Source organism: Trichoplusia ni, chromosome 16 (assembly GCF_003590095.1).
Source record: "Trichoplusia ni isolate ovarian cell line Hi5 chromosome 16, tn1, whole genome shotgun sequence".
In the NCBI taxonomy this organism is placed as follows: domain Eukaryota; kingdom Metazoa; phylum Arthropoda; class Insecta; order Lepidoptera; family Noctuidae; genus Trichoplusia; species Trichoplusia ni.
In genome coordinates, this window is record NC_039493.1 from 7,784,528 (window position 1) to 7,809,551 (window position 25,024).

At 33.1% G+C, this 25,024-nt stretch overlaps 1 protein-coding gene across 4 annotated transcripts in view; it reads left to right on the forward strand.

Moving 5' to 3' along the window:
• The window catches only part of LOC113502131, a 194,204-nt gene that overhangs the window by 134,724 nt on the left and 34,456 nt on the right, over positions 1 to 25,024 (forward strand). For all 4 annotated transcript variants that reach the window (XM_026883510.1, XM_026883511.1, XM_026883513.1 and 1 more), the window contains one exon: positions 10,125 to 10,282. In XM_026883510.1, the coding sequence (XP_026739311.1) occupies positions 10,125 to 10,282 (158 nt within the window). The remainder of the gene's footprint in view (positions 1 to 10,124; positions 10,283 to 25,024) is intronic.

A 25,024-nucleotide genomic window follows, 5' to 3' on the forward strand; every position in this document is an offset into this window, starting at 1 on the left:
TTTAATTGACAAATTATCCCTTGTTTTGCGATAGATAGTCCAATTTTAACTCTCTATGTAACATCAAGCTTCTTCCAAAAAGGTTAATGAAAGCAAGGTGATATACATAGAATCTGTTGAAACGGAATAGCTAATAACAAATACAGAAACTAAATCAACCGCCGTAACAAATCATGCTCCTATTGATACAGATATGTTATTCTTGCACGAACATCTTACTCAACTCGAAGTACTTTAAGTGGTAACTCATCTTATATACAATTACTTATATAACTTTTAAATTGGATCACTTTAATGTTGGCTAATCTAATACTGAGTGATTTACTTTGAAACAATCGAACGATTTATTGCGCAAAGTCACGTGAAAACTATTAAGAGTAACATCTTTATAATCATTGACTGGCTTGTGGTCTAGTGGTTACTGGTACAGACTGCTATACCAATGGTCGAGGGTTCGAGCCCCACCAAATGTTTGTGGGATTTATTTATATTATGAATGTATTGTAGAAATCTATAAGTGTGTTTTAATTTGTCTGTTACTCATAATATAAGCTATTTTATTTAGTACTTAGCTTTGTGTGAAAGTTGTGAAATATTATGTTACATTTATTGTTATATTATAATGTTCATCTCCTTCTTTCTTATTCATTTTCTTTTATTTCATTCGTACTTCGATATCGTCTCCTATTATGTAATTTTAATTGACACCACAAAGGTTTTGGTAAATCCGTTTTTTTCTCTCTTCGTCGAAGTCTTTTCTATAAGCACACAATGATTTGTCGCTTTTTAATTAATAAAAGACTATTCCTCTTACTTTACACTCTAGCATCATTCAAAATGTTTTATATTTCTTTTCTCATAATTTTATTTTAAACGTGATGACGTATTTATGGCTATTGTAGGTTAATAGAATTAAGTAAAAGTGGAAACACTTTCAGCGTTTTACTTCGATATAGAAACTTTTAGCCGGTATCACGACTTTAGAAAATAATTACCGTTTAAATTAGTGTAATTTTTTGGTGAAATTTACTATAATGTAGCAGTACTGCGAACTATTTCGACATTGATATAATTTTTAACCAAAATAAACGATAGTCAATATTTCTTAGCAAGCATTTGTAATTTATCCCTTATCAGAACGTTTGCCTAAACAGTATTTATACATTTAACAACCTAGCCAAGCAAGCTGAGCATGACTCAATAAACCCATATCTCTAAATTTACTTTACCCAATATCCAAATTGCTGTATCCTGCGGTTTCTCGTATAACATTCACTTTCAATGAAATAACAAGTCAATTGAAGAATTTATTACATTTACCGATTCGTGACTGGACTCCGTCAGAGGTCAAAACTGGCTATTATATCGCTATGCGTACGGTCTATTAAATCAAAATCAGATTATAAAGATTGATACCGATAGTTTGTTTTGATTTTGGCTATATATTTTGAAATGTTCCGTTCTGTTTGATAGTTAAATCTTGGTTTCGGCTTATTTAAACAATGAAAGGGTCATAGTTACGTTAAGTAAAACTAAGGGTAATGTGAACCAATGACATAAGCCTCGGCTTGCGATTGCGAAATAGGGAGTGGAATATTCAATCGTATCAACCCTTTATTATTATAAACGTTTAGGAAGAACACCTTCAGACAACACAACAATCTACAAGCAGCAAATACAATCAAACACTTTCCATCCAAATTAAGATGATAGTGAACTAATCCAATCAACAATTACATTAACAATTCCAAAATATATTTTTCCCGAGCAATTAGTCTCAAAATGTTCCTCAATAATTAAAATTTTGTCTTTACATTTAATTTTCATTTTCTCTCAAATGCTGTCATTATCGTCGTAGCTTAGATGAGGGATCAAATTATATTATTAAATGATTTAACGGTTTACTCACGCGTATTTATCGGGGTAGCCCGACTAGTTTCGGACCCAACCGGAGTCCTTAATCATGAGCAGACGCGGCGGGATCGCGAGTCGAACTGGGTCCGAAACTAGTCGGGCTACCCCGATAAATACGCGTGAGTAAACCGTTAAATCATTTAATAATGATTCAGTCTCACGATAGTTATTATAAAAACATCAAATTATAGTTACGAAGCTCATAATGGCTTTGTTACTTAACTTCTAGTACTACTAATATAAAAGATCTAACTGGTATAAAGCGTACGGTTTTCCTAGAAAAGCTTTGCCGTTCACTATGATCTACAAAGGTCGACGAGAGATGATCAAGGTTGCTCTACATACCTTGGACAGGTTGATTGGAATAAATATACTGTATCTGTGTGGCAGACGACATATTAGTTATGTTTTATTCATATTTAAGCTTGATGTTCTGTAATAGTTGCTCTGGCAAGCTTCGGTTTTCAAGATTATAGTTATAGGTACAGAATGTGTTGGCATTTATTCTTATATATATCTATGGTTTGTTGATATTATATTTGTATGTGTTTTTTTGGGTGCTGTAAACAATTTCATTGATATTTTCAATACATTTTATCATTTATTACATGTTTTATTATTTTTGTCGTCCTAAATAATAAAAGACTTGTGAGTAAAGTTAAGTCTATTACAAAAGTCGCAATTCACATTCAAAATCTTTAGTTAAGTTTCTGAGTATGCCTTTTTTATCAAAAATCTAAGTTATAATAATGCGAAAGACAACCACCCACAGAAATAATAAAACCTTTATTCCCATCAAGTTTGCATTAATAAACGACCAAAATATAAATCTGAAAAAGGGTTAGAACATCTTACAACCCGATCAATTCGAAAAATCAAGTAAATGAACTCAACTCTCGAAAGGTCTTATCTTCAAATACAGTCGAACCAAAAGTAAGATTTATTTCAATTCCAAAATAAATCAGTTTTAAAAACATTTTATTTCTGTTAAATCCAACTATAAGATATTACTAAATATTTCAATCAATTTAAGGACATTCTTAACGCCAAAAATATGCATTAGACATTGTGTACCTTTTAAAATATGACAAGAACGAAATGTCAAAAAATATGACAACTAAATAAATTAGCGCACAAATATAAAGCTAACTCAATAATAATAAATCTTTTAGCTCTGAGTGTAACTTTATGCTCCTGTGAGAGGGAACATGAGAAATGATCACTGAATTTGCTTTGATAAAGACTTTAAGAATTCGACATTTGTTTAATATAATAACTTATTTTTAAACCAAGACTTTTGCGTTAACAGAATATGTTCAACCAAAATGCAGGCATACTTTTTGCTGAGCAGTTTTGCTTTTTGAATGAAAATGAAATTGTTATTTGAAGCTTGTTTCATTCTTTATAAAAAATGAATGTAAATATTTGTTCACACTTAGGCCCAGTCTATCGAAGAATGCAGGAAACACGACCCTGCGAGGCCGCTGTACTGTTACTTGCGTATGTAGACCAATTGTCGGTGCAATGCAATTGTGAATTTTAATTTCAGTAGCTGTAGATTTATTTTTGAATGCACATTTTATATTTTTATTGGAGTGCAGTTTGAATTGCTTATTAATAGTTTTATGTCGTTGGTCTAAAAGGCTTTATGAGTGTTCAATTAAATAAAAATGGGTTAAGATATTTGAAATATACGTATAACAAAGGTTTGTATGTATGTTTTTTCTTCGGATGGGAAATTGTCAAATGAATCCTTTCGCTTTGAGTTGAGCGGAATCCCGAGTGTTAGACTTTTACCGACATTAACCCACCCATGTTTCTTCTTTTACTCTTTGTGTATCTGGCCGCATGGAATCTTTCGGACAATTCCGCTAAAGTTCCGGAAACGATCAAATATGAAAGCTAAAACAAAAATATAATTGTAAAAAGTCGAATCCCAAACATTGCTTTTGTGCTTATATTGCTTTACGTAGAGACCACAACTTGCTCTACATAAAAATATCAAAATCAACATATTCCCAGAAGAAAAAATAACTTTACAAGTTTTATTAATCACTGCCTTATCAGTTACATTTTATATATAGGTACTTGTGACGCAGCAAGGGCAAGGAATGTCACTAATATGTGAATACGTATGGCGTGAAGAATGTATACTTTTGCAGTACCATCGCTCTAAAGGTGCTAATATCGCAATCTATTCATATATGTCGAACGATCGCAATACATGAAATAGTTATGTGTCATATGATCATATTTATTAAATTTGTTATTTGTTTAGATTTATGTGGCTCGAATTTGTTTGTAAATTGGTTAAAAAATTATCAATTTAATTTAATCGTCTTTGGACATTATTTTTGTTTGATCAAATATTTTTGGGTCGCTATGCCCTAAAAATGCATAATTTCGATTAAAATTTGTTAAAATACTCTGGAATCTTAAAAAATGCTACGTCTTCCAGTATTTCGCATCCCAAAAAGGTTTTAATATTAAGATTTTACTGGCATGCAGTCAACGACTTGTTTTTTGGACATCTTAAAGTGAATATTGAGCCTCTCGGCGGGATACAACTAATTTTGCCAATGACCTAACCCGCTTTAAATTTAGAGTTTTAGGGCTTTGCCTAAAGCTCTTATGTTGAAGTTATCTCGGCTTAAAATCATTAATAAATATTTTATACCACTTTTTTTTTGGTTTGAGGCAAAACTCGGAATATTCGTTATTTTAGGAGTCGTGCTTATGTGGCTGTATATGTTCCAAGCAACATATACAGCCACATAAGCACGACTCTTGCTGTATTTTTAGATCGTTTTCTAATAAAATGTATTCTGATATTGTAATTATTATACCACGTGACGAAGGTGATTGATTTATTAACACACTCATATTTTTATTTTTCTTTAATTTGTTTCGGCTTTTCGTAAAAATAATCTTGATTGCTAATAAATATTTCGAAAATCGAATTCCATTGTGGTGTGGAGGTTTTACGATTCAAGTCCCAAAAGGTGTGCCGATATACACTAATTAAGAAGACTAATGGCCCAAAAGTTCGGTCCCTTTATCCGTATCACAGAAAGTGTTTTAGGTCTGTAATAAAATTTTGAAGGTCAACATCCCAAAGTTAAAGGAAAAGGTCGAAACTCAGGTAAAGTCCAAAGCCTTTGAAATAAATGAAATAGCTGTTAACTTTAATATTATTATTCAAATATTCAAACAAAAAAATCGAAGTTGAACCAATTTGCGAATTATTAAAACATGTCAAGACTCATAAGATTAATAGCTAACCTAACTGTGTGTCAAATTAATGTCACCAGGTAGCGCCACGTTGTATACAAACTTGTGACGTCATTGTTTTGTAAGCGAATATTAGTGCTTATGTAACTTTCTATTATGGGAACAGCTTAAGTTAAGCAAATGGGACTTTCGGAGTGTGTTAAAGTAATTATAAATTATTGGAATAGGAAGCCATTTGTGCTAAATAGGATTATTTAAGTATTAGCAGTGTAAAGAGGAGTTATAGATATGTAAGTCATTTAAGTTTTTAATGTATGGTATATTTACTCAAGTTCTTGATTATATGATAGCGGCAGCTTACTAATAGTTGCCTACTGTTACTCATCATTGGCCTTTTCCCAACTATGTTGGGGTCGGCTACCAGTCCAACCGGTTTCATCTAAGTACCAGTGTTTTACAAGGAGCGACTGCCTATCTGACCTCCTCAACCCAGTTACCTGGGCAACACGATACCCCTTGGTTAGACTGGCTGTCAGACTTTTTCAAGCTTCTGACTACCTGTAACGACTGTCAAAGATGTAGGAATAACAGCCGGGACCCATAATTTAACGTGCCTTCCGAAACACGGAGGAACTCGTTATGACAAAGATGGTCACCCATCTACGGACCAACCGCGTCAAGCATAGCTTGGCCTGTGATCGAATCACTTATGCGGTTATAGCTTAGCCACGAGCTCCTACTGCCTACTGTTACTAGAACTAATTTATTAATGATAAGTTTAAGATAATCCAACAAACACTTGATTATCTAAATCCTTCCTTTTCTTTATATGAGAAATAGTAATGAACATGTCTGTGTACAATAAAACTAATTTTTAATTAATTACATAAATATACTTGAAGCAAACAAGTGAAGCACGATAAATGATAGCGTGCATTCTCGTAACTCTTACGAAATATGAATCGTGATCACAAAAACTTGTGAGTACATAACTCAATGAAGATTTCAAATCGCTTTCAGATTTAATATGGATCTTTAATGAGCTATTATCTTTAATTATCCGTTATTTATTTTGAGTATTATTTGAATTTTAAAATACCCAGCTAGCCAACCTCCGCAGTTAGGATTCCTTGACTTGTTTCTCTGATATTTAAACATTGTGTCATTCTGTCTCCGACAATATGATACAAAAATGATCTGTTGATAAAGTAAATAAAAACTTCTTTAGTTTGAGGTGCTTTTTCCAGTTAGCTTGTGTGCAAACTCTGAAAACTTCACCAAACATATTGACAAGACTTTACAAACCACCAGACAGACAATGAAACTTTGAATTATTATGATTTTTTTCAAATAAATACATTGTAATATTTGTACAGAGAAATAATGGAGTGTTCTTGTGACTTAAACGCATTTCTATCAAATACCTCGAATAAGTGCATGAGGATATAACACTATAAAAATATGTCTTGATGCAAGTAACCAATGTGGTTTTAACATAAATACCCAGGCGAGGTGTGGCCAACCTTGCAGCAGACACGGCTGTTAGCACCTTACCGTATTGAATATTAAATCGAGTGCAGAGGCATTATGTGTTCATTAACTGTAGGGCTTTTTGTATGGAGTTCGATGGAATTCCGCTAATGCTCTGAATTCTGACGACTAAGTACCGAAACAGATACTTTTTGTAAGTTTTCTGAGATTGTCCATACAGAAAATTTGTCGTTTTCAATTGACTGTTAGATCCATTGCAAACGATGCACGTCACGAAAAATGCCTGCCGATTTTAGTTCCTAACCTCATTTAATTGTTTCGGAATCTTTTCCAATTTTATACATACAGAAAAGATTAATGAGAGTACAGATTAAGAATCCTTCGTAATACGGTACATACGAATATCTTCCATGAATTTTATGACAAGCAAAATAATTCTCCATATCACTTGACAACAATAAGCCAACTATCTGAATGGTCGCTAATATGAGTATTATCTTGTCACAATCTTCCTTACCTCGCATTAATTTCAATATATCATTTGCTGACCATTGTCCGTCGAGCAATGTCAACGTCAGGTGAAACTAAAACATCACAGCACAACAATACTCCTTAGTAACTATAAATCAGAGGAATGATTTAGCACGACTGACTGTCCATTCGCGAATAAATACAAAACTACACTAACGAAGCCTATTCACTTCATATAATACTCTATTCGACAATATGAACCTAGATTCTGAGATATGAAGTACATTGTGAGAACGTTTATGGTAATGCTGACGGTCTGTGATTGATTCTGATTAGATATATGTAATAAAGTATAATGAGAAGAGAAAATAAGTTGTGTGTTGTGACTTGATTTAGTGCAGTGAATTAGTCTCAGGACATAAAGACGTAGTAATTGGATCATTCTGCTAATAGTGGACGTCTTTTGTGATGTATGAAGGAATTCTAAAAGGAGTTTGCAATTTCATGTTCCCTTTGTGCATTGATCATTAAGATTCTTGAATAGTTTGTATGCGTTTTTGTTTTAGTGATTTGTCATGTGTTTAATAATGAATTCGATTTTATTTAACAGTGTTAACTTATTTTAAAAATCATTAACGTATTTATCCAAAATAAAATAATTGAATTCTGGTGATAATCGTTTCGACCGTTCGACGCGTCTTCAGTTAAATTCTTCTCGATCTAAAAATAAATAGTTATTATCCTTATGAAAGAATGACGAACTAAAGCGGTTATAAAATAGCATAACCGCTAAATAAAATTGAAAGTAAACACTCACACAGCAACACAGTTAAAATTACTTTAATGACCGTATGACTACACTATACTAAGTTGAAATCGAAAGTTTTGTAGCTGTTTTTTGGTAGCGCGAATTAAAAATACGTATTTACAGTTAAAATTGTACTTTGGAGTTTTGCACTTGAGGTTATGACATATGAGGATGTGTGTTTGTTGCGAATAGACTTAATATCTTTTATTAAGAGTGACTTATATGTCACTGTTTTAACTACATACTGCTTTCAATTGCAGTTACATTACTAAAACCATTTATACATGTAACGGTCTGTTTAAAAACACCTTTTTCGTTGTAACACTGTCTAGTTATGAAGAAGGCAAAAACTTGTTTACTCAGACGATCATTTTCCTCATGAAAAGCAATCTTATAGTCCTCGCAATAAGGTGCAAAGTGCTTCTAAAGAATTAACTTCCCGTATTCTTCCTTGTTTCGTTCGATAATACAATGAATTCATTTTTACTTAAATCATCGCGATATTGATTGATTGATTGGTTACGTCAGCAATGCTTTTGTGTTTTGTTTTTTTTTTTCGTTAAGTGTAATTATAAGCATTTAGGAATGCTCTCGTCATCGTTTAATATAATTTGATCATTCGTTAACATTTGCTGGTCGAAAAAAAAAACAAAACAAAGTTATGAGCAATAATATAATATAATATAATATATCCTGGGACAGCCCACACACGGTTATCTGATCCCAAGCTAAGCAGAGCTTGTGTTATGGTAACCAGACAACTGATAAACTTACATAATATATATTTCTAAATACATACATATTATAGATAAATTACACCCAGAGACCAGAAAAAATGATCATGCTCATCACACAACATTTGTCCTGGGCGGGAATCGAACCCACGACCTCCGGTATAGCAGTCAGGGTCACTAACCACTAGACCAACAGGCCCGTCAAGCAATCACGCATTTATTATTTGACTGATGATGTAAAACAATGATATGCATTGGAATAGTACTGCCGGTAGACGAAAACATCAGAACTTTTTTATGTTTTAAAATTATTATCAACAAAATTCAGTACAAGATTTTTAGTGTTACGCTCAATTAGTTTTTTTTTGTCGTTCAACGATAAATATTTAATCATTTATCGAACCGGGTCAAATTAACACGGAGAAGTATATCTTTCTCCCTAAGTCTATTTGGAAAAGTGAGTTACCTGAAGTCTCCTTACAAGAAAAAATCACCAAATTCTTAAAAGGACTTGAATATCTCATATTTGCAACAAACACACATACGCACAAATTTTGTTTACTATATAAGACATGAAACACCTGACACTACTGCAAGGAGAACCTTCTCAGTTAGTAGAGCGGAACTCATGTTGCGCCTGCGCCGATGTCATCTGATTACGACAACATTGCCACATTAGGATTAATATCTAAACTTCAGTAATCACAGCTTACAAAAGCAAACAAGGTCGTTCTTAAACAGCCGTTTTGCAAGATAAAGTGAATGAAAACATTTTAGTTGGTATATGTGCATAAGTAGGTACATATGTAAGTAGCATGTACACATAGAAATTAGTACGCAGTTGTTAAATACGGCAATGAAACTACGGTCGTATAGTTTTTGTTTTTATTGTTGTAAATTATTAAGGTTTTTGAAATGACAAAGAAATATAACTATACTAGCTGTTGCCCGCGACTTCGTTCCCGTGGGTAGAAGATATAAGTTATGATTTATTTTTTCCATTTTATCTTCGCTCCTATTAGTCGCAGCGTGATGGTTTATAGCCTAAAGCCTTCTTCGATGAATGGTCTATTCAACACAAAAATATTTTTTTTAAATTTGGACCAGTATTTCCTGAGATAAGCGCGTTCAAACAAACAAACAAACTCTTCAGCTTTATATATTAGTATTAGTATGTAGATAATAATATCTTAGCAGTTTGTAGTTTTTTTCTTGCGTAGTTCTTGATTTTTTTTACCCTAGTTATATTTAAGTTGAACTTTAGTTTGTATGTATTTATTAATTAATTAATTATAATCAGTCCCTCGCCCCACTAACGTCTTAATTTGAAAGTTATCGATTTGGCACTTTTTTTCACAACTACAGCAACTTATTTAACGAAAGCTGATCAATAAAAATTAAAACAGCCAAGAATAAGGAATTTAAATCAATTTCTTTAGCAAAATTTATAAATTCTCAATTTGTTTTGTCTACAGGAACACATACAGGAGGTACTAGACAAATGGACACAGATAGACGACGAGATCTGGGCGAAGGTGATAGTGTTCGAGAGGAACCGACGCGTTGCCAAGGCGTATGCGCGTGCGCCTGTCCTCACTATCAACGGCTCCGACGACGGATTTGACGGCATGAGGTAAGAATCCATAGGATATGAAAAGCATATGATGATACAACAAATTTTAATGTATGTCTTAGTATTAGATGTAAACAGATACTTATGCAAAGATTGCGAAGTAAAAACATATGTACTGAATCCTTTAGTGTCTGCTTTACCATTGTTAGATACTGATGTATGCGAACTTGAAGAATTTTGTATTAGCAATGACATTCATTTCACATGTTTCGTTACTTGAAATATAAGTTTTAGCCAAATTTCTAGATCGTAAATAACACTCATTGAAGGCATGAAGCCAGAAGATTAAATTATAAAACCTTTTGAAGTGATAGGTACTAGTCCGAAGTAGCAAGAAAATAAATTATGGGATATAGATAAATTACGAATTAATCACAAATCATAATCTCAAACCGGTGATAATTTCCTCTATCTGTCGGAAACTGATCTAATGCAGTCGCACTAGACATTTCCCAATCTAGTTCACAAGCCCACCTAGTTTTAATTATAAATCAGCTTTGCACTAATCCTGGCATAATTGCGAAATGTCTGCAATACTAAGTACTTGAGCATTTCTGAACGCCGCGGCACGTGGGTGCACTAAATTCTAAACCAGTCATTTATTAGCTGCAAACATATTAATTTCTTGTACCTAATCAATTTCAGTAAGATAAACTTCTGTGATAACAATTTCTTTAGTAACAGCCTCTATGTGTATCGTGGTTTCTATTTAATCGGCTTTATCGATTTTTGGATTTGCAGCCTTATTTACGTTCTTAGAGATAATTCTATTTGTGATTGCTATGTTGATTTTTCTTCTGTTTCAATCTCAGTAAACCTAACCTCGGGAGCTGTGATATTTATTTTTGTAATTAGGTGCTACGATTTATACACTATGTTTGACATTGAATTCCAAGAGTTTGTGTAACAAAATGAATTCTGTCACGCTATTAATATAACATGTAAACTCTTAATCACCTAAATTCGTTTGTATGTCAATGGGATCAGGTACTTGTATTTTTAATTGTTGACCATTATCATTGTGCTTAATCGTTTCTCAATATAATTGTTGTGAAACTATTTCTGGTTCACTTACACTAGGACCTGTTGGAGTCACGTTGTCGTGATATGTTTCGCTTATCGATTAGAACGAGACATTCAGCTCATTATTTTACGAATGTGAATGCGGCTTTGTCATTCGTTTTCGTCAGTTGTCTGTCTGACCTTATTTGTAGTAAGAGTACTTATTAATGTTTGTTCTAAACTACCAAGTCATTATTAAAATTATGATTAAATTTGATTGATGTTATGGACAAAATTTGCAGTAGGTAACTTGAAGGATTGCCAATTTTAGTAATAGAACAAAAAGCGCAACGTAATTTATGAATAGCTAGAATATAAGAGGCCAATAACGTACTTTTTAAAGCCGATGAATGGTGTGAATTATATATAGATACCGATGTAAGCAACAAAAGACACGTAGCCAACGAAGCGTGGTCCAGGCAAGGTTACGGCGGCGATACTAACTGTAGTTTCACCTGTTTTAGCGGAGAACACATTTTATCATGATCATGATTCGTGGTAGCACGCATGATAGGGAAAGTTTGTGGTTTAGATGCTCAGTAGGTGTTGGACATGTGTTAAGAGGTAACGACGGCTAATGTACTACAGGTGTACATGGAGAGTTTTATTGCTTTTTTAGACATCATGTGGTTGACTGGAATTGTACGTACATTAAGATGCGTAATTAAATAAAAAAATATTCATTTTCGTGATCTTGAAACCCAAGATTCAAACGTTCAAATGACGTTCGAATCGTCCCAAAATAGTATCATACAAATAATAGTTTACCGCATAAGGTTCTACAAAATGTCTTGGAAAACTTACAGCACAGCCTATAAATGTCTTGGATAATTAAAATTAATTAACAACAAACTTTATAGCTTTATGACGTCACAAATAACAAAACGGTGACTAGTTTCTGAACTATCAGCAGAATCGTCGAAACAGAACCATGCTCCTTTCAAGCGCAGATTGTCCAATTATCCATACATTATGGCGGTTCCAATAACGAGGGTGTTGTTTTCAAAATCAGTAATTGTAGCTCAATGTTGATATCACAGATCATTCTACATCCTGTATAGTGCAGTAATGTTGGGCAAGCTCGCGTGTGAATACGTCGATAATGTTTTGATTATGGCAATCAATTTCACAACACTATAGCTAGATTGAGGTTACGAGTGTGCATATGTTAAGATGCAGACTTCAAAATTTATTTAACAGTTGAATACGTTCAGTGTTTTAGAATAGCGACGGTATTAAATTTATGTGCTTTGAGGACTTAGAATGTAAAGTATATGAGCATTGAGATTTTATAATGTCGTTTCAAAAACCTTACAATAGCATAAATAAGTACCAGTAATGTATAATGTTGATACACGGATTGAAAACTATTGAAGCAATGAATATAGATTTCCCTTTTTTTTGTAACTGAATTATTACATATAATTATAAAAGCGAAAGTAAGTTTGTTACGCTGTCATGAAACCACACAGTCAATTTTGATACAATTTAGCGAAGCTAGCTTCAACTATACACAATCAAAGCCGCAAGGTTACGATTAATAACAATTAACGTAAGATTTTTCTAGAGCACAGGCGTTATCAACATTTTTATCTTAACTATTACATTATGTAATACGAAAATGTTATTGACACCTGCGGTTAAACGTGCGCCGGCAGTCAATAACTAATACTTCGTGACTCGTACTGAAACAATACGGTAGAAATTATTTAACACAAGTATCTGTGTTCAGTAAGTGTCTGTTTCCTTGAAGTTCTTGACAGATTGACCTGTTGAAAACTTAATGGCTACCGTTAATTTAATGTCGAATATGTTTCTATAAATGGTTTGTAATCAATATTTTGTTTTGTAATATTGAATATTGTAATATTTTGAAACCCAGTCTTAATAGAATGAGAAACTACATATGCTTAAGATGAAGCTATAAATTCAGATTTATCACTGAAATGGTTTCAATAAACAATTAGTGTACTAAAAATACTACATTTAAACGACGTATCTTCTTCTTTTGACACTGACCATTTCATCATCGATAGCATAGTCAATTGTTTTAACTTTTCTCTTGAAGGTTTCGATTTCACTCATGATTTTCATGTATGTATTTCGGTATTAGGTAGCGTAGATTACTATAGAACCTTGCATATTTTCTGATAAATCCATCTTAATAAAACTTAAAACTTAATTCAATTAAACCAACAATCCCAATAGCTTAACTTAAACAAGTCACATGTCGGAATGAGAAACCATAGTGTTTGTATTTCCCTTCGTTATTGAATAAATACATAAAATTAAGATGATAAGGCACGGGCGCGTGGCGATGTGATCGGCGCGCGCGCAGCCCGCTGCCGTAATGATACGGAAGTCTGTCGCGTCGTAGATCATCGAGTACTGTCCGTGTCAATGGTGGACTCGTTGGTGCTGGTGTACTGTTGTGCTAGGATTTATTTGAACCTAAGAAGTGAGCTTTGGTCAAGTGTTAAGAAAAAAAATGAGAAAATAAGTTTGGGTATGACTGTACTGTACAAAATTCTGCTAAGATTTTAAAGAAAAAGTATCATACTTATTGATAGCTCAGAAGGAAATTTAACGTATGAGAATTTAAGAAAAAACATGAAGAACAATTCTTATTTTTTTTGCATACATTGTTTTATCACATTATTTTCTATATACTACGCTACTCAATACGAAAATACCAAAGCTAATTTTCAAACTTTCAGTATTATTTCGTAAACAAATTTTCTTAACAGCGCTCAAGAAAATATTTTCTCTAACAGTTCAACAAACCAAAAATTCCACTAACATTTACGTGCAAGCGTTCCTTAATCCCGGATTTATTTATACCAAGATTTGCGCCTCGAGTTTTTACACCGGCCTTACAAGTAGGAAGTGTCGCAGCGTCGGCGCACTCGCTATCTGATCCACACACACGAAAATCGCCATTTTAATGAAACCAAGCGACTCTTACATTTAATTAGTTCAGATCTAATGTAAGCTGAGGCTAACAGCGAACAATAAAGATCGAACATTCCCTCTAATAATTAGGACTGGCTGCAGATAGTGGTGGCTTCTAATTTTATGTGAATTAATTGGACCTATCTTATAGGAAATGGAATTTGTGCACTTGCGCTGCTGGCCTGATTGGTTTTATGCGAATTTGTTTTATTTGCGTATTGATGCTAGGAAGATTTAGTACCGGAACGTTTTGAGTTTCAATTTAATAAAGAGTTTGGTGTTTTGTGATACACTTATACATGGTTTTGTATTTTGACATTGGTGTCAAATATAAGGATTTGACAGCAATGAGAAGACAATAGAAAATTTATATAAAATGCACAAAAAAAAACAGTTAATGATTAAAAGCTTAATCCAAAAGACTAAATCAGAAACACGACCCGAAACATATCAAATACTATTACCTAATAAAGCACCTGACATTTCGACCTAGATACACGCCCCGCCGATAAATTAGATCGGCAATCTGCCCACACGACGTTAGGGGCTCTCATAATTCCTACGCTCACTTTCAAGTGCCATAAATCGCATCATATGAAACCGATTTGTCACTTTCAATTGATTTGTTGATTATTTCTTAATTTAGATACCGTTCATTTAGGGATCGTTCAATTTTTTATGTCAAAGTAACTTGAGGAATTCGGATTATACAGGGTTTAAAGCAATAGAGAATCTTCAATCATAACCTCATCAGAATTTGCCGTTTTTATAGTTTTAAAGACTATATTTCTCAGTAGCTTATTTAGAACCTACCTAACCTACTGCACCAGTTCAGATTTAAAGACGCTATGAATCGAATATAACATAACACTTACATCAAAAGTCAAATATAGATAATAAAACTCTACTTAATTAGTTAAAGGAATTTCTGACATAATCGGAAAAAAGTCGCTTAATCGCAAGACCAAACAATCCGACAATCGTAAGTCGCATAACAGTGTTGTAATCGCCATACACGAACGTTATTGTTTATTGTGTTCTTATCGATATACGCTTTGTACGGAACCAGTGTGGCAGTGCACAATGGCGGACCTTGGTTTTTGTGGAACCATAGTAAATACTCACAGTTTTGGGTAGGTCATGTTTGTAAGAGCTCTGGTATATTGATTGGTGTTCAGGGTTTGAGCAGAAAATCTGCGGAAAAAGAAATAGATTACAACTACGACCAAGTTTACACCTGAAGTCAATAGAAAGAAATAATATAAATAAAATCGAAAAACCATGCCATGAAATGAAATTTAAAATTACAATTAGAAATGTTGATTCTAAAATTGAAATACCTAAAACTCTGAAAGAAAAGCAAGCGAAGGATAATTCTGTCTGTATCTTTGGAACTGAAGTCTGACCTTTTTTACGGATTAAGGCAACGAAAAAAATAATTGTCATGTTTGACACTTAATCCTAATTGCGACTTACAAAATAACAAATGTTTCCTCGCGCAACATAAAACTTGATAGATCAAAGTGTAGACCAATTCCCTGAAACTTTAAAACAACGGTTTATCAGACAGAATCACATACATTTCATCATACAACCGACAATATTCGTAATGTGAACAGGTTTTTTGCATTATTTGCACAGAATAGAGTCCGTTTACCGTTTCATAATATGCTTTGTGCATTTAGTTCTGTACCAAAGAAAAATAATTCATTTGCTAAAAATAAATACTGGATTCGACTAAAACCTTATCAAAGGCTAAGGTTAAGGAGTATCGATTTTTTTTATCTAGCCCACTGTGTCTCACAGCTGGACAAAGGCTTTTTTTATTGCACTACATTTTTTTTTACTTATCGTAATTACTATTCTCAACTTTACCCTATTAACAACATTCTAAAGTACAATACAGTTACACCATGGACAGTAATTTTAGTATAGTAGAAAATTTACCGCAGTCCACTAGCATTTAGCTCAATCGCTGTAACCATAGATCTAGATCACAGATCGAACGCCCACTAACTTAAGTTTCGTAATTGTTCTCATAATACGAACTACCAAAAGTACCTTGTGGCGCCGACTGGTCCTATATCCTGATTCTTCAACCCTGCAAATAAATTTGAACGCTATCACAATCGATACACGGTCTGCAATACATAATCTAGTACCCAGAATATGTTCCATTTCAGAAACATTTTGCACGAACCTAAAGTCCTCGATTCTATTGTCTTCGTCGATAGCAACAACTACATTTGCTGTTTCGAAAGACTTTGCTAACCTATTTTGATCCTTAACGTGTGGACGTAAGACAGCAATTGGTGTATGCAGATCACAAATGTAAGTTGGTCTGTTATGTGATATAATTGTTTGTTTGTTATATTGTCCACATAATTGTAGCTGTAGATACGTTTGGAAAGTAGGGCGGCATTGAAGTAGGCTTTTGTAAGAGATCGCGTTGGTCAGTGTCAATGAATTTGTTTCAGACGTTTCGTAAACCGTTGTGCTGTTATGGTTTTACAAATTGAATATCACTTTTTAATTGTACAATTCGTGTTAAAAGATTACTAAATTTGGATATGCATCGAAAGATTTGTGAATAACTTGATTCAAATCTAAGTTTTCATTGTAGAAATTTGAAATGTTAAGAAATAAGTTTTCTAGCCACAAGAACAACAGCACCTTTACATTCGTAATAAAATCCTTGCTTACCTTTTTAATTACTGTTGGTAAAGGTTTAAAACATTAGTTCCATTATTTATTGTTTCTTTGCCTATATTTGCATCCATTCGGCATTTCAGTATATTTCAATTCCTATTACCTCCATATTGATCTGACTTCAGTCTTCCAACAGTTCCGCATTATTGGAACTCCTAAATCCATTGTACTTCATTCTAAAGCGCTAACTGATTGTAAATATCCATTGTCTCATTACACAGTTACGTCATCAAGTCTTAGACCTAACCTAGGTCCTAAGGTTGTCTTACAGCTTTTGCGTAACACGGCTGTGTTAGCTAAACCTATTTTCACAAACCATATCTGGTTACCGGGAGAAATGTTCTTGGAATGTAACTTCCACTTCAAGAGAATTTTTATTAAGCTTGTTCCGGGATTTTTGTGATATTTTACTGCTGAGAAAATATATTTAATGAAAATCAAGTATTGAAAACGCTTGATCTGTGGTAATTATAAAAAAAATAGTTGGAATTAGATTTGTTGAATTTCAAAATATTCTACAAGAAACAGAGTTATCTAAAGCCTTATAAAACTATAACAAAACGCCATCGCATGGGAAAACTTCAAAGAACGTCACTAACACCATAATAGAATAGAAGAAATCCATAAAAACATAATTGTTACCATAAATATCATCGACAAGCATTATCGTGTTAAATTGGAGTATCAGTAACAGATTATGATCTTCTTAAACATATAAAGGAGCCCATTGTTCTTCAAAAGGCTTTATTGCGTGCAAACAGTGTTAGAAGATTCAGGAAATTGTAGATTGATTGCAATTAGATAACTATCTGAAAACATTCTTTATGTTAATCGATATAATTATGAGTATGTGGGCCAAGCTCTGCAACTTACGAGGCCATATCTTCAAGATTATTCTTTAATAGTCAGTTTACAGTTTTATATCTAGGCAGAAATAAATATCACCTTTGTAACTAATTCACTAGATGCTTCGTATAAATATACATCTTCTATATCTCATTGCAACAATTATCACACATTCCTTATCTATTCTAAGTATTTACAAGCGAAACTCGTTGCTACACGAAAAGGCTCACTTTCATTAATCGACCTTTAACAATTTAAATTATCCACTTTACTTACTTAAATCGCAGTCGCGTGCAAGATCTAATTTATAAAAATGGCCGCCATGCAATTCCAATTCTAACAACTCGTAAGAACTCAATTAAGATTTTAAACTTGCTTGTGTTGGTTTCGTGACACCTAACGCCAATTAACTAAAAATAGTTAAGAGAAACAACATCTTGGTGATAATATATCTGAGAGTGACGATAAAGAACAAATCACCAACGACTTAATTGATATAACAGCTAAGCGTAAAGATAGATCCATCAAAATTTATGTTAATGAGGAGACAGATAATTTGTAAGTTCCTCAAGTAGTTTTCATTTTACATTTGCTAAGTGAAATCGGACTTATAATAAAGAAAGTGACAGTAATAACCAATTACTAACCTGATATAGATTCATCAATGTCAACAGAGTGATTACAAGGCAACGCGTTGAGTTTGATTGACACTCCGACGATTTCGTACCTATAGTACCTACTTATGAGCTGTCCACCTACATAGAATGTATCGTGAATCATGTCTTGCAGATGTACGGAGCCTTTGCTAATGAAACACTAGCTGTCTTTACAACAATGATATTTAAGAAGCCAACTTTTAACAGTTTTCTTTAAAATACACAAAAGACTTTTAAAATTCAGTCAGTGCAGACCAAATTAAATAATTAGTCATTAATCTTCCCAAAGTGCACGATTAAAAGGACATCTAAAGATCGTTATGCAAATGATAGTGGTCGTGTTATCTGATCAGAGTTAAACAGAGTGTCTTCCACATTAGAAACACATGCGTCAACTCGAACAGAAATAGGCAAAAACACCTTTATTGCGTGTACACACTGAACGAATAAATTCGACCAACAAATCAGTTTGATGTGTACGTGTACATTGACTTTTCTACTCTGATCTAAACTGTCAATATATGCAAATTTAGTGCATATCTGATGTTCGAGCGCACGTGGGTTAGTTTAAGTCGCTTCTGTCGTTTAATAAAAAGATTAGTGGTGTTGATTCGACCCACGGCAGCGCGTTCCGTGTTTCTGTTCCTGTATAAAGGCTGATACACAAGTTTTAGAACTTCAATTTTATGTTAGAAATAGTGCAGAATATGTTTAGACTCAACTTCATCGAATATTTTTTTTAATATAGAACTTAGAATTGGCTTTTAAATTTATTGCACCTACTGAAGTTAGAAATAGCAAGAAAAGAAACAAAAGATCATATTAAGATTTAAATATTTAATAATTAGTGCATCGAAACTCAACACCAGCGAAAAACAGCAGCAGAAATCACTTATCAAATACCGTTACTCTCCAATGACGTACCTTACCTCTATATTAGTGACAACATTATCACCATCTCTAACAAAGCCAGCTGTGTAACGATACAAATGTGTATTCACCCCAACATGAACTCGTATTTCTTGTAACATTCGCCAGTCTCTTGTTTCGAGATGAATGTCACATGTTTTGTTAGACTATGCCATTTGATGTGAATTTCGCGCTTTGCATTCGCCATCATGAATTTGACATGAGCTACAGCTGTGACATTTATATTGTTTTAGTTTTGCTTTGTTCTGAATTTAGTTTCAAGTGTTTGTCATGTAATAATTTTGTTTGTAAATTTTGCAGTATCAAATGTTGGATTTGGAAATTGTTGTTACACAAACATTTTATTGACGAATATAACGAGTACCGTGTTTTATATAAGTTACTAGTTATCTAAATATGTTAATAGTTTGTTAAAAATTACGACTGTAAAGATAATTGTTACAAAATTCGGTGCTTCTTTTATCATTCCGACTTTACAATTCACTTTTACTACGTTACAAAACATGTCCTAATTCAGCAAATAATAAAATCATAGAACTAGACAATTCCGTGTTACACAGGCAATAAAGATGATATCAACACGTCTTAACACGTTCATAGACGGTGTGAAAATGAAGTGAAAGTGGGCCCTACGCAGTGACAATGTAATCTGGCGATCTCACGCGCATCTTGGTTTAAGCGATAAATGCGCACGCGACGCAAAACGTTAGCCCATTGCGTAATACTCATATTTTTTTCTATAGATTTGATTATTTTTTTTTTTAATTTTAATTGGATTGTCGAAGTGATACCAATTATATAAATACCTTCGTTTCGCAGTATTTGATCAAACTCCTCCAAAAAGGCTTGGCTGACTTTTACGCCTTGGTTGTACACTTTATTTATTTATTTTAAATATCTGAAACTTATTACATTTATTCAACGAATCATTATATTTCATCATACATACATTCTTAATCTAACGCAGATCACAACAATACTAAATCTGCAACAAGATCAACCTTGTCTTAAACAACAAGTCCCGCTAACACATTCCCATTTAAATTCTAATTATCTTCACCATTCAATTCTGCTCTACATTAATCATCCGTCATCGTCACCCGATCATCAACCGTCCGTTGTTATGTCTATCAATCGATACTCGATAGGGTATCGATATCCGATCCGCATTCTATCGACCTTGTCCAAAGAAGATTGTTTTAAGTTCGCAATCAATCATACTTTGATCTATAGGTCACGCATCGTTTGGTGTCTAAGTGATTAACGATTTCTAGGCGCCTAGATTAACCCTAATCGTTATTCGTAAGATTTTTTATCGATAGCATCATCGTTTCATTAATTGAATTTTAAATTAAGGTTTTGAATGGAACGGTAATTTTTTTCTATAATGACTCCCGCCGCTATTAAATTTTTAATTCTTGTGTCGCGGGGTTTTTCATAAACATTGAAGTTACATGCACAAAGACACCCGGACTCAGGGCAAGCCTTCGTGAATCACACGAACGTTAGGCTCCAAACCACGAAAGGCTGACAGAATGATTGAAAGAAAACAAATGGTAATTAACTCATGAACATCATTAATTATTTAAAAATACATAGTAAATTTAGATTAACACTTACCTACATATAAAAAAATATTCACATCTGATTAATGTACCAGCTGACAACTGTTCATAATTTGAACTTCACCATAATTCTTAAACTTTACGATCTTTAAATTACCTAAAATGCGCACATTATAACGCAAGATAACACTGGGATTCCTTGAAATCTGAGATGCACTTTATAATGTTGATAAAATACCTTTGCCAAACAAGGAGAATAACCAATTTTTTTGCATTTATTAACACTGACGTCATATATTATGATGTAGGTAACAAAATATTTTAATTAGTTTAAGTGACTCTTATATCTTGGATTCTATACTCTACGGGTAAAATGGGAACTTCATTACGAGGGCTCTGCTGCATGTTAAACTGGCCTTCTGCCCTTCTATCTCAGGTACCGTCACAGCTAGTCAGAGGACCATTTCTTCTCGAAAAATGATTTTCTTTAGCTTAAATGTATGGAAAACTTAGAGTCGCAAGTCCGACTCACACTTGATCGGTTTCTTCGAATTAACATAATAATATAACAGAAAATTATACAAATGACATTCTATGCAATGTCGTAAGTGGCAAATCTCGTTAATTTATCTAAAACGATTGATTCTGAGAGACTGGTTAGTTATTAAACAGTAAAGTACATTTATAAGTATGATCAATAAGGAGGTTGTTTACGCTGAATGTTTTAAATATTATAAGCCATAGTTAAATATAATATCTCAGGCCACATAGGTAATACTATGTGGCCTGAGATACTTGTCTAGCAAGGAATTGAATTTCAACTTTCATATCAAATGTTCACATAAAACGATTTTTTTTTTATTAATCCTCGGTTATTAGTTAAGAAACTTGTATGTTTATTTGTTAAGGTTTAAAAATGAATTTAATTTTATAAAAACATCCCACTTATACCCATTTAAGCATGTTATGAAGCGTATTAATTTAATTAAAAAAATACACTTGTTTAACTTAAGATAATTTAAATGGACCTTCACATATTAATAAAGAGGCCAAAGGCCTGTCTGGAGGCCAAAAATCCGGTTAAGTAGCCGATACTCCCTCACATTAAAACATGCAAAATATTAAACAGTATCAAATATATAAAAACTAAAAAAATCTGCCAAAAGAATTGACAGATGGGATACTCCCTAAAATCACGTTTCGTAATTCGTAAATTTATTTATGATGGATAGATATTTAAGTTAATTATAATATAGGTTTGGGTATTAAACGCAGCGTTATCACGGCAGGTAGTGCCTCAGGCGCGATGTAAACTTTTCTATATCAAGGCCTTGGACGACCTTGGCTGTGGTTAAATTGATAAGCAGAGCGACTAGCGATTTCAAAATGTGTTCGAAACTTTATGTCACTTAATTTTGTAATTTACAATATAACATTTTGAATTAAAATGACTGTGGAATAATTATTTATTTTTAAGTCAAACAGTTTTTCTATAAGTGTTCCAAGATTCAAGAGTATCAATACATAGATCAAGCCCTTTCAAGTCTGCCCATAGCTTAATATTATCATTACTATCTGTGTAAAATGTAGCGGAATATTCTCCCAATAAAAATAATAGTAAAATCATAGAACAGCGCTTATATTGGACAGTGTAATCTCAACCTTAAATAACCGCATTTAAGCCTCGCATTCTAAAAACATCATTTTATCTTAACGACTTTATAGATATTTTATAATCTTAACATAATTGATTTGGTGGATTGAAGTATGAAATTTGTATTTTAATTTTCATCATTATAAAAGTCCTAAGTTTTTTTTTAAAGTTATAAATCGACGACATACGTATTATGTTCATTATCTAATTTGATTACTGTAATCTAATGTTTCACTATAATATACAAAAATATTGACGTGTAATAATAATAAAATAAAACTTTAATATATTCAAGAGCAACCCAAACTGATTTGATTGACACGATGCCCAATTTTGGTCTTCCGGAAGAAATAAAGAATATCATTACGATTAATAATTCAAAATTTTAGTATTAACAGGAAATCAAAACGAGTCAATTATACAGAACATCATCTTTTTTTCATTTAATACATCTTTCGTCACATTATGGAACTTTTTTTGTATACCACAATTTTTACACAACGCCATCTAGTCTCAAACTAAGGAAAGCTACTTATATATTTCGAAATACATATTATAGATATATACTTTACACCTAGACAAAAAACGATTATGCTTACTAGGCAAACATTCCTGAGTGGGAATCGAACGCACGACTTAAGATATAGCAGTCGGGACCACTAACCACTAGACCAACAAGCCAGTCAGCCACTAAAAGAGTTGCATAGTTATATTCGTGATAGGTCAATCTTAGGTTTAGTAGCTGTCGCTTTTACTTCGCATACCTAGTTATTTTATTCAATTTTATGCCAAGGAGATCGTATGACATTTGATCACGTTTTTTTTTGTAAAAACTTTTGCCAAAAAAAAATTGTAAAATATACGACTCTTGCTGTCATTAATTTTATACTTGTGTCGCGTGTTCACAAACGTTCAAGTCAAATGGACGAAGACACCTAGGCTCGGCACAAGCAATCATACAAACTTTAGTCCTGCGCGGGATTGAAGCCGTGACACGTCGCGTTAACGTACTGAACACAACCATTAGGCTATCCGACGGCATGAAACAGACTTTGACATCTCTTTTATAACTAGACACGGTATTTTTTATCCACCACATATAAAGTAGTCTTTTATTACTTACATCAACTCTAGTGCTCTAAAAAGTCTAGTCTATACAGCTAAAGCAATGCAATCCTTTTCTCGTGACAGATAGTGATGCAACATTTCTTTGTTAGACCACTTAATATAAATTCTGTCTCATAAAAACTAACATCTTGATGTCGTAACGTGATCGTGTCGGACCCACTAAAACGCTCGCCTGACCTTTTACCTACACTTAAAGTTCGTTGGCTTACCTGCAAGGATGTTAGATTCTAAATTAAGAGCTAATTACAGGCCAAATGCTAAGTTGACTTCACCATATGTGGTAAGTTGTTTCGTTTATTGAGTGAATCTTTGAGGCTAACTGGGTATCTTTGCGTACATGACTAGGTATGTATCTTATATGTAATTCTCGTGTCGCGGTATTTTTAGTTTAACTCCATAAAATTCTGTGTGCATATTCCGTAGATATAATTTCGTGTGTGATTTCTTTTCTGCGTCATTTTTTTGTGCCTTTATTTATAACTGTGTAAATTAAATAGAATTAATAACAATATTTTTCTGTTTATTTTCAGGTAAGCATCGTTATCAGTATTTTCATCGAAATCGATTCCTGTGACGTATGTAAAAACATCTTTCAAGCACATCTTATTTTTTTATGCAGTTTTTATGTCTATATACCTACATAATAAAAGGTATATGAAACAAACAATACCATATTAGTACACAAAAATGAAAAATACAACTATAAAAATCATATTTGAATACAATGACAACTCTATACCAACATAAAGGTTATGTAACAAAAAATCGTAGTTCCTGTGATAGTAAGCGAATGTAAATCTGAATTGAATGTGTCGTGCAGCTGATATCCTGGTACCAATGGCTCAGTAGGTGCGACGAAGGCCGCCCGGTAACTGCTACTGCTTGAATAAGTTTCATACAGTGATAATGTAGGATTGACAAGCGGTTGAGAGTCTAAAATAAAAGTTCTTTTTTACACATATAGTGACGTAAAAAGGTTTATATTGGACATCAACGTTGGATGTCAATCAATGCTTTGTTTTGTGATAACTGAATATTTTGTTTCGTTTGCAGTTTAGCTAAAAATGTGATGCTTTAAACGCAAATGTAAAGAGGTTAGTTTTTAATAAACAGCTACTTAGGATCATTATTAAATGAAACCGCGATGTACTCAGGCGTATTTATCGGGATTGCCCGACTAGTTTCTAAACGCAAATTGAACGAAAAAAGCTGGGATCTTATTAATGTAAGTAACGACAGA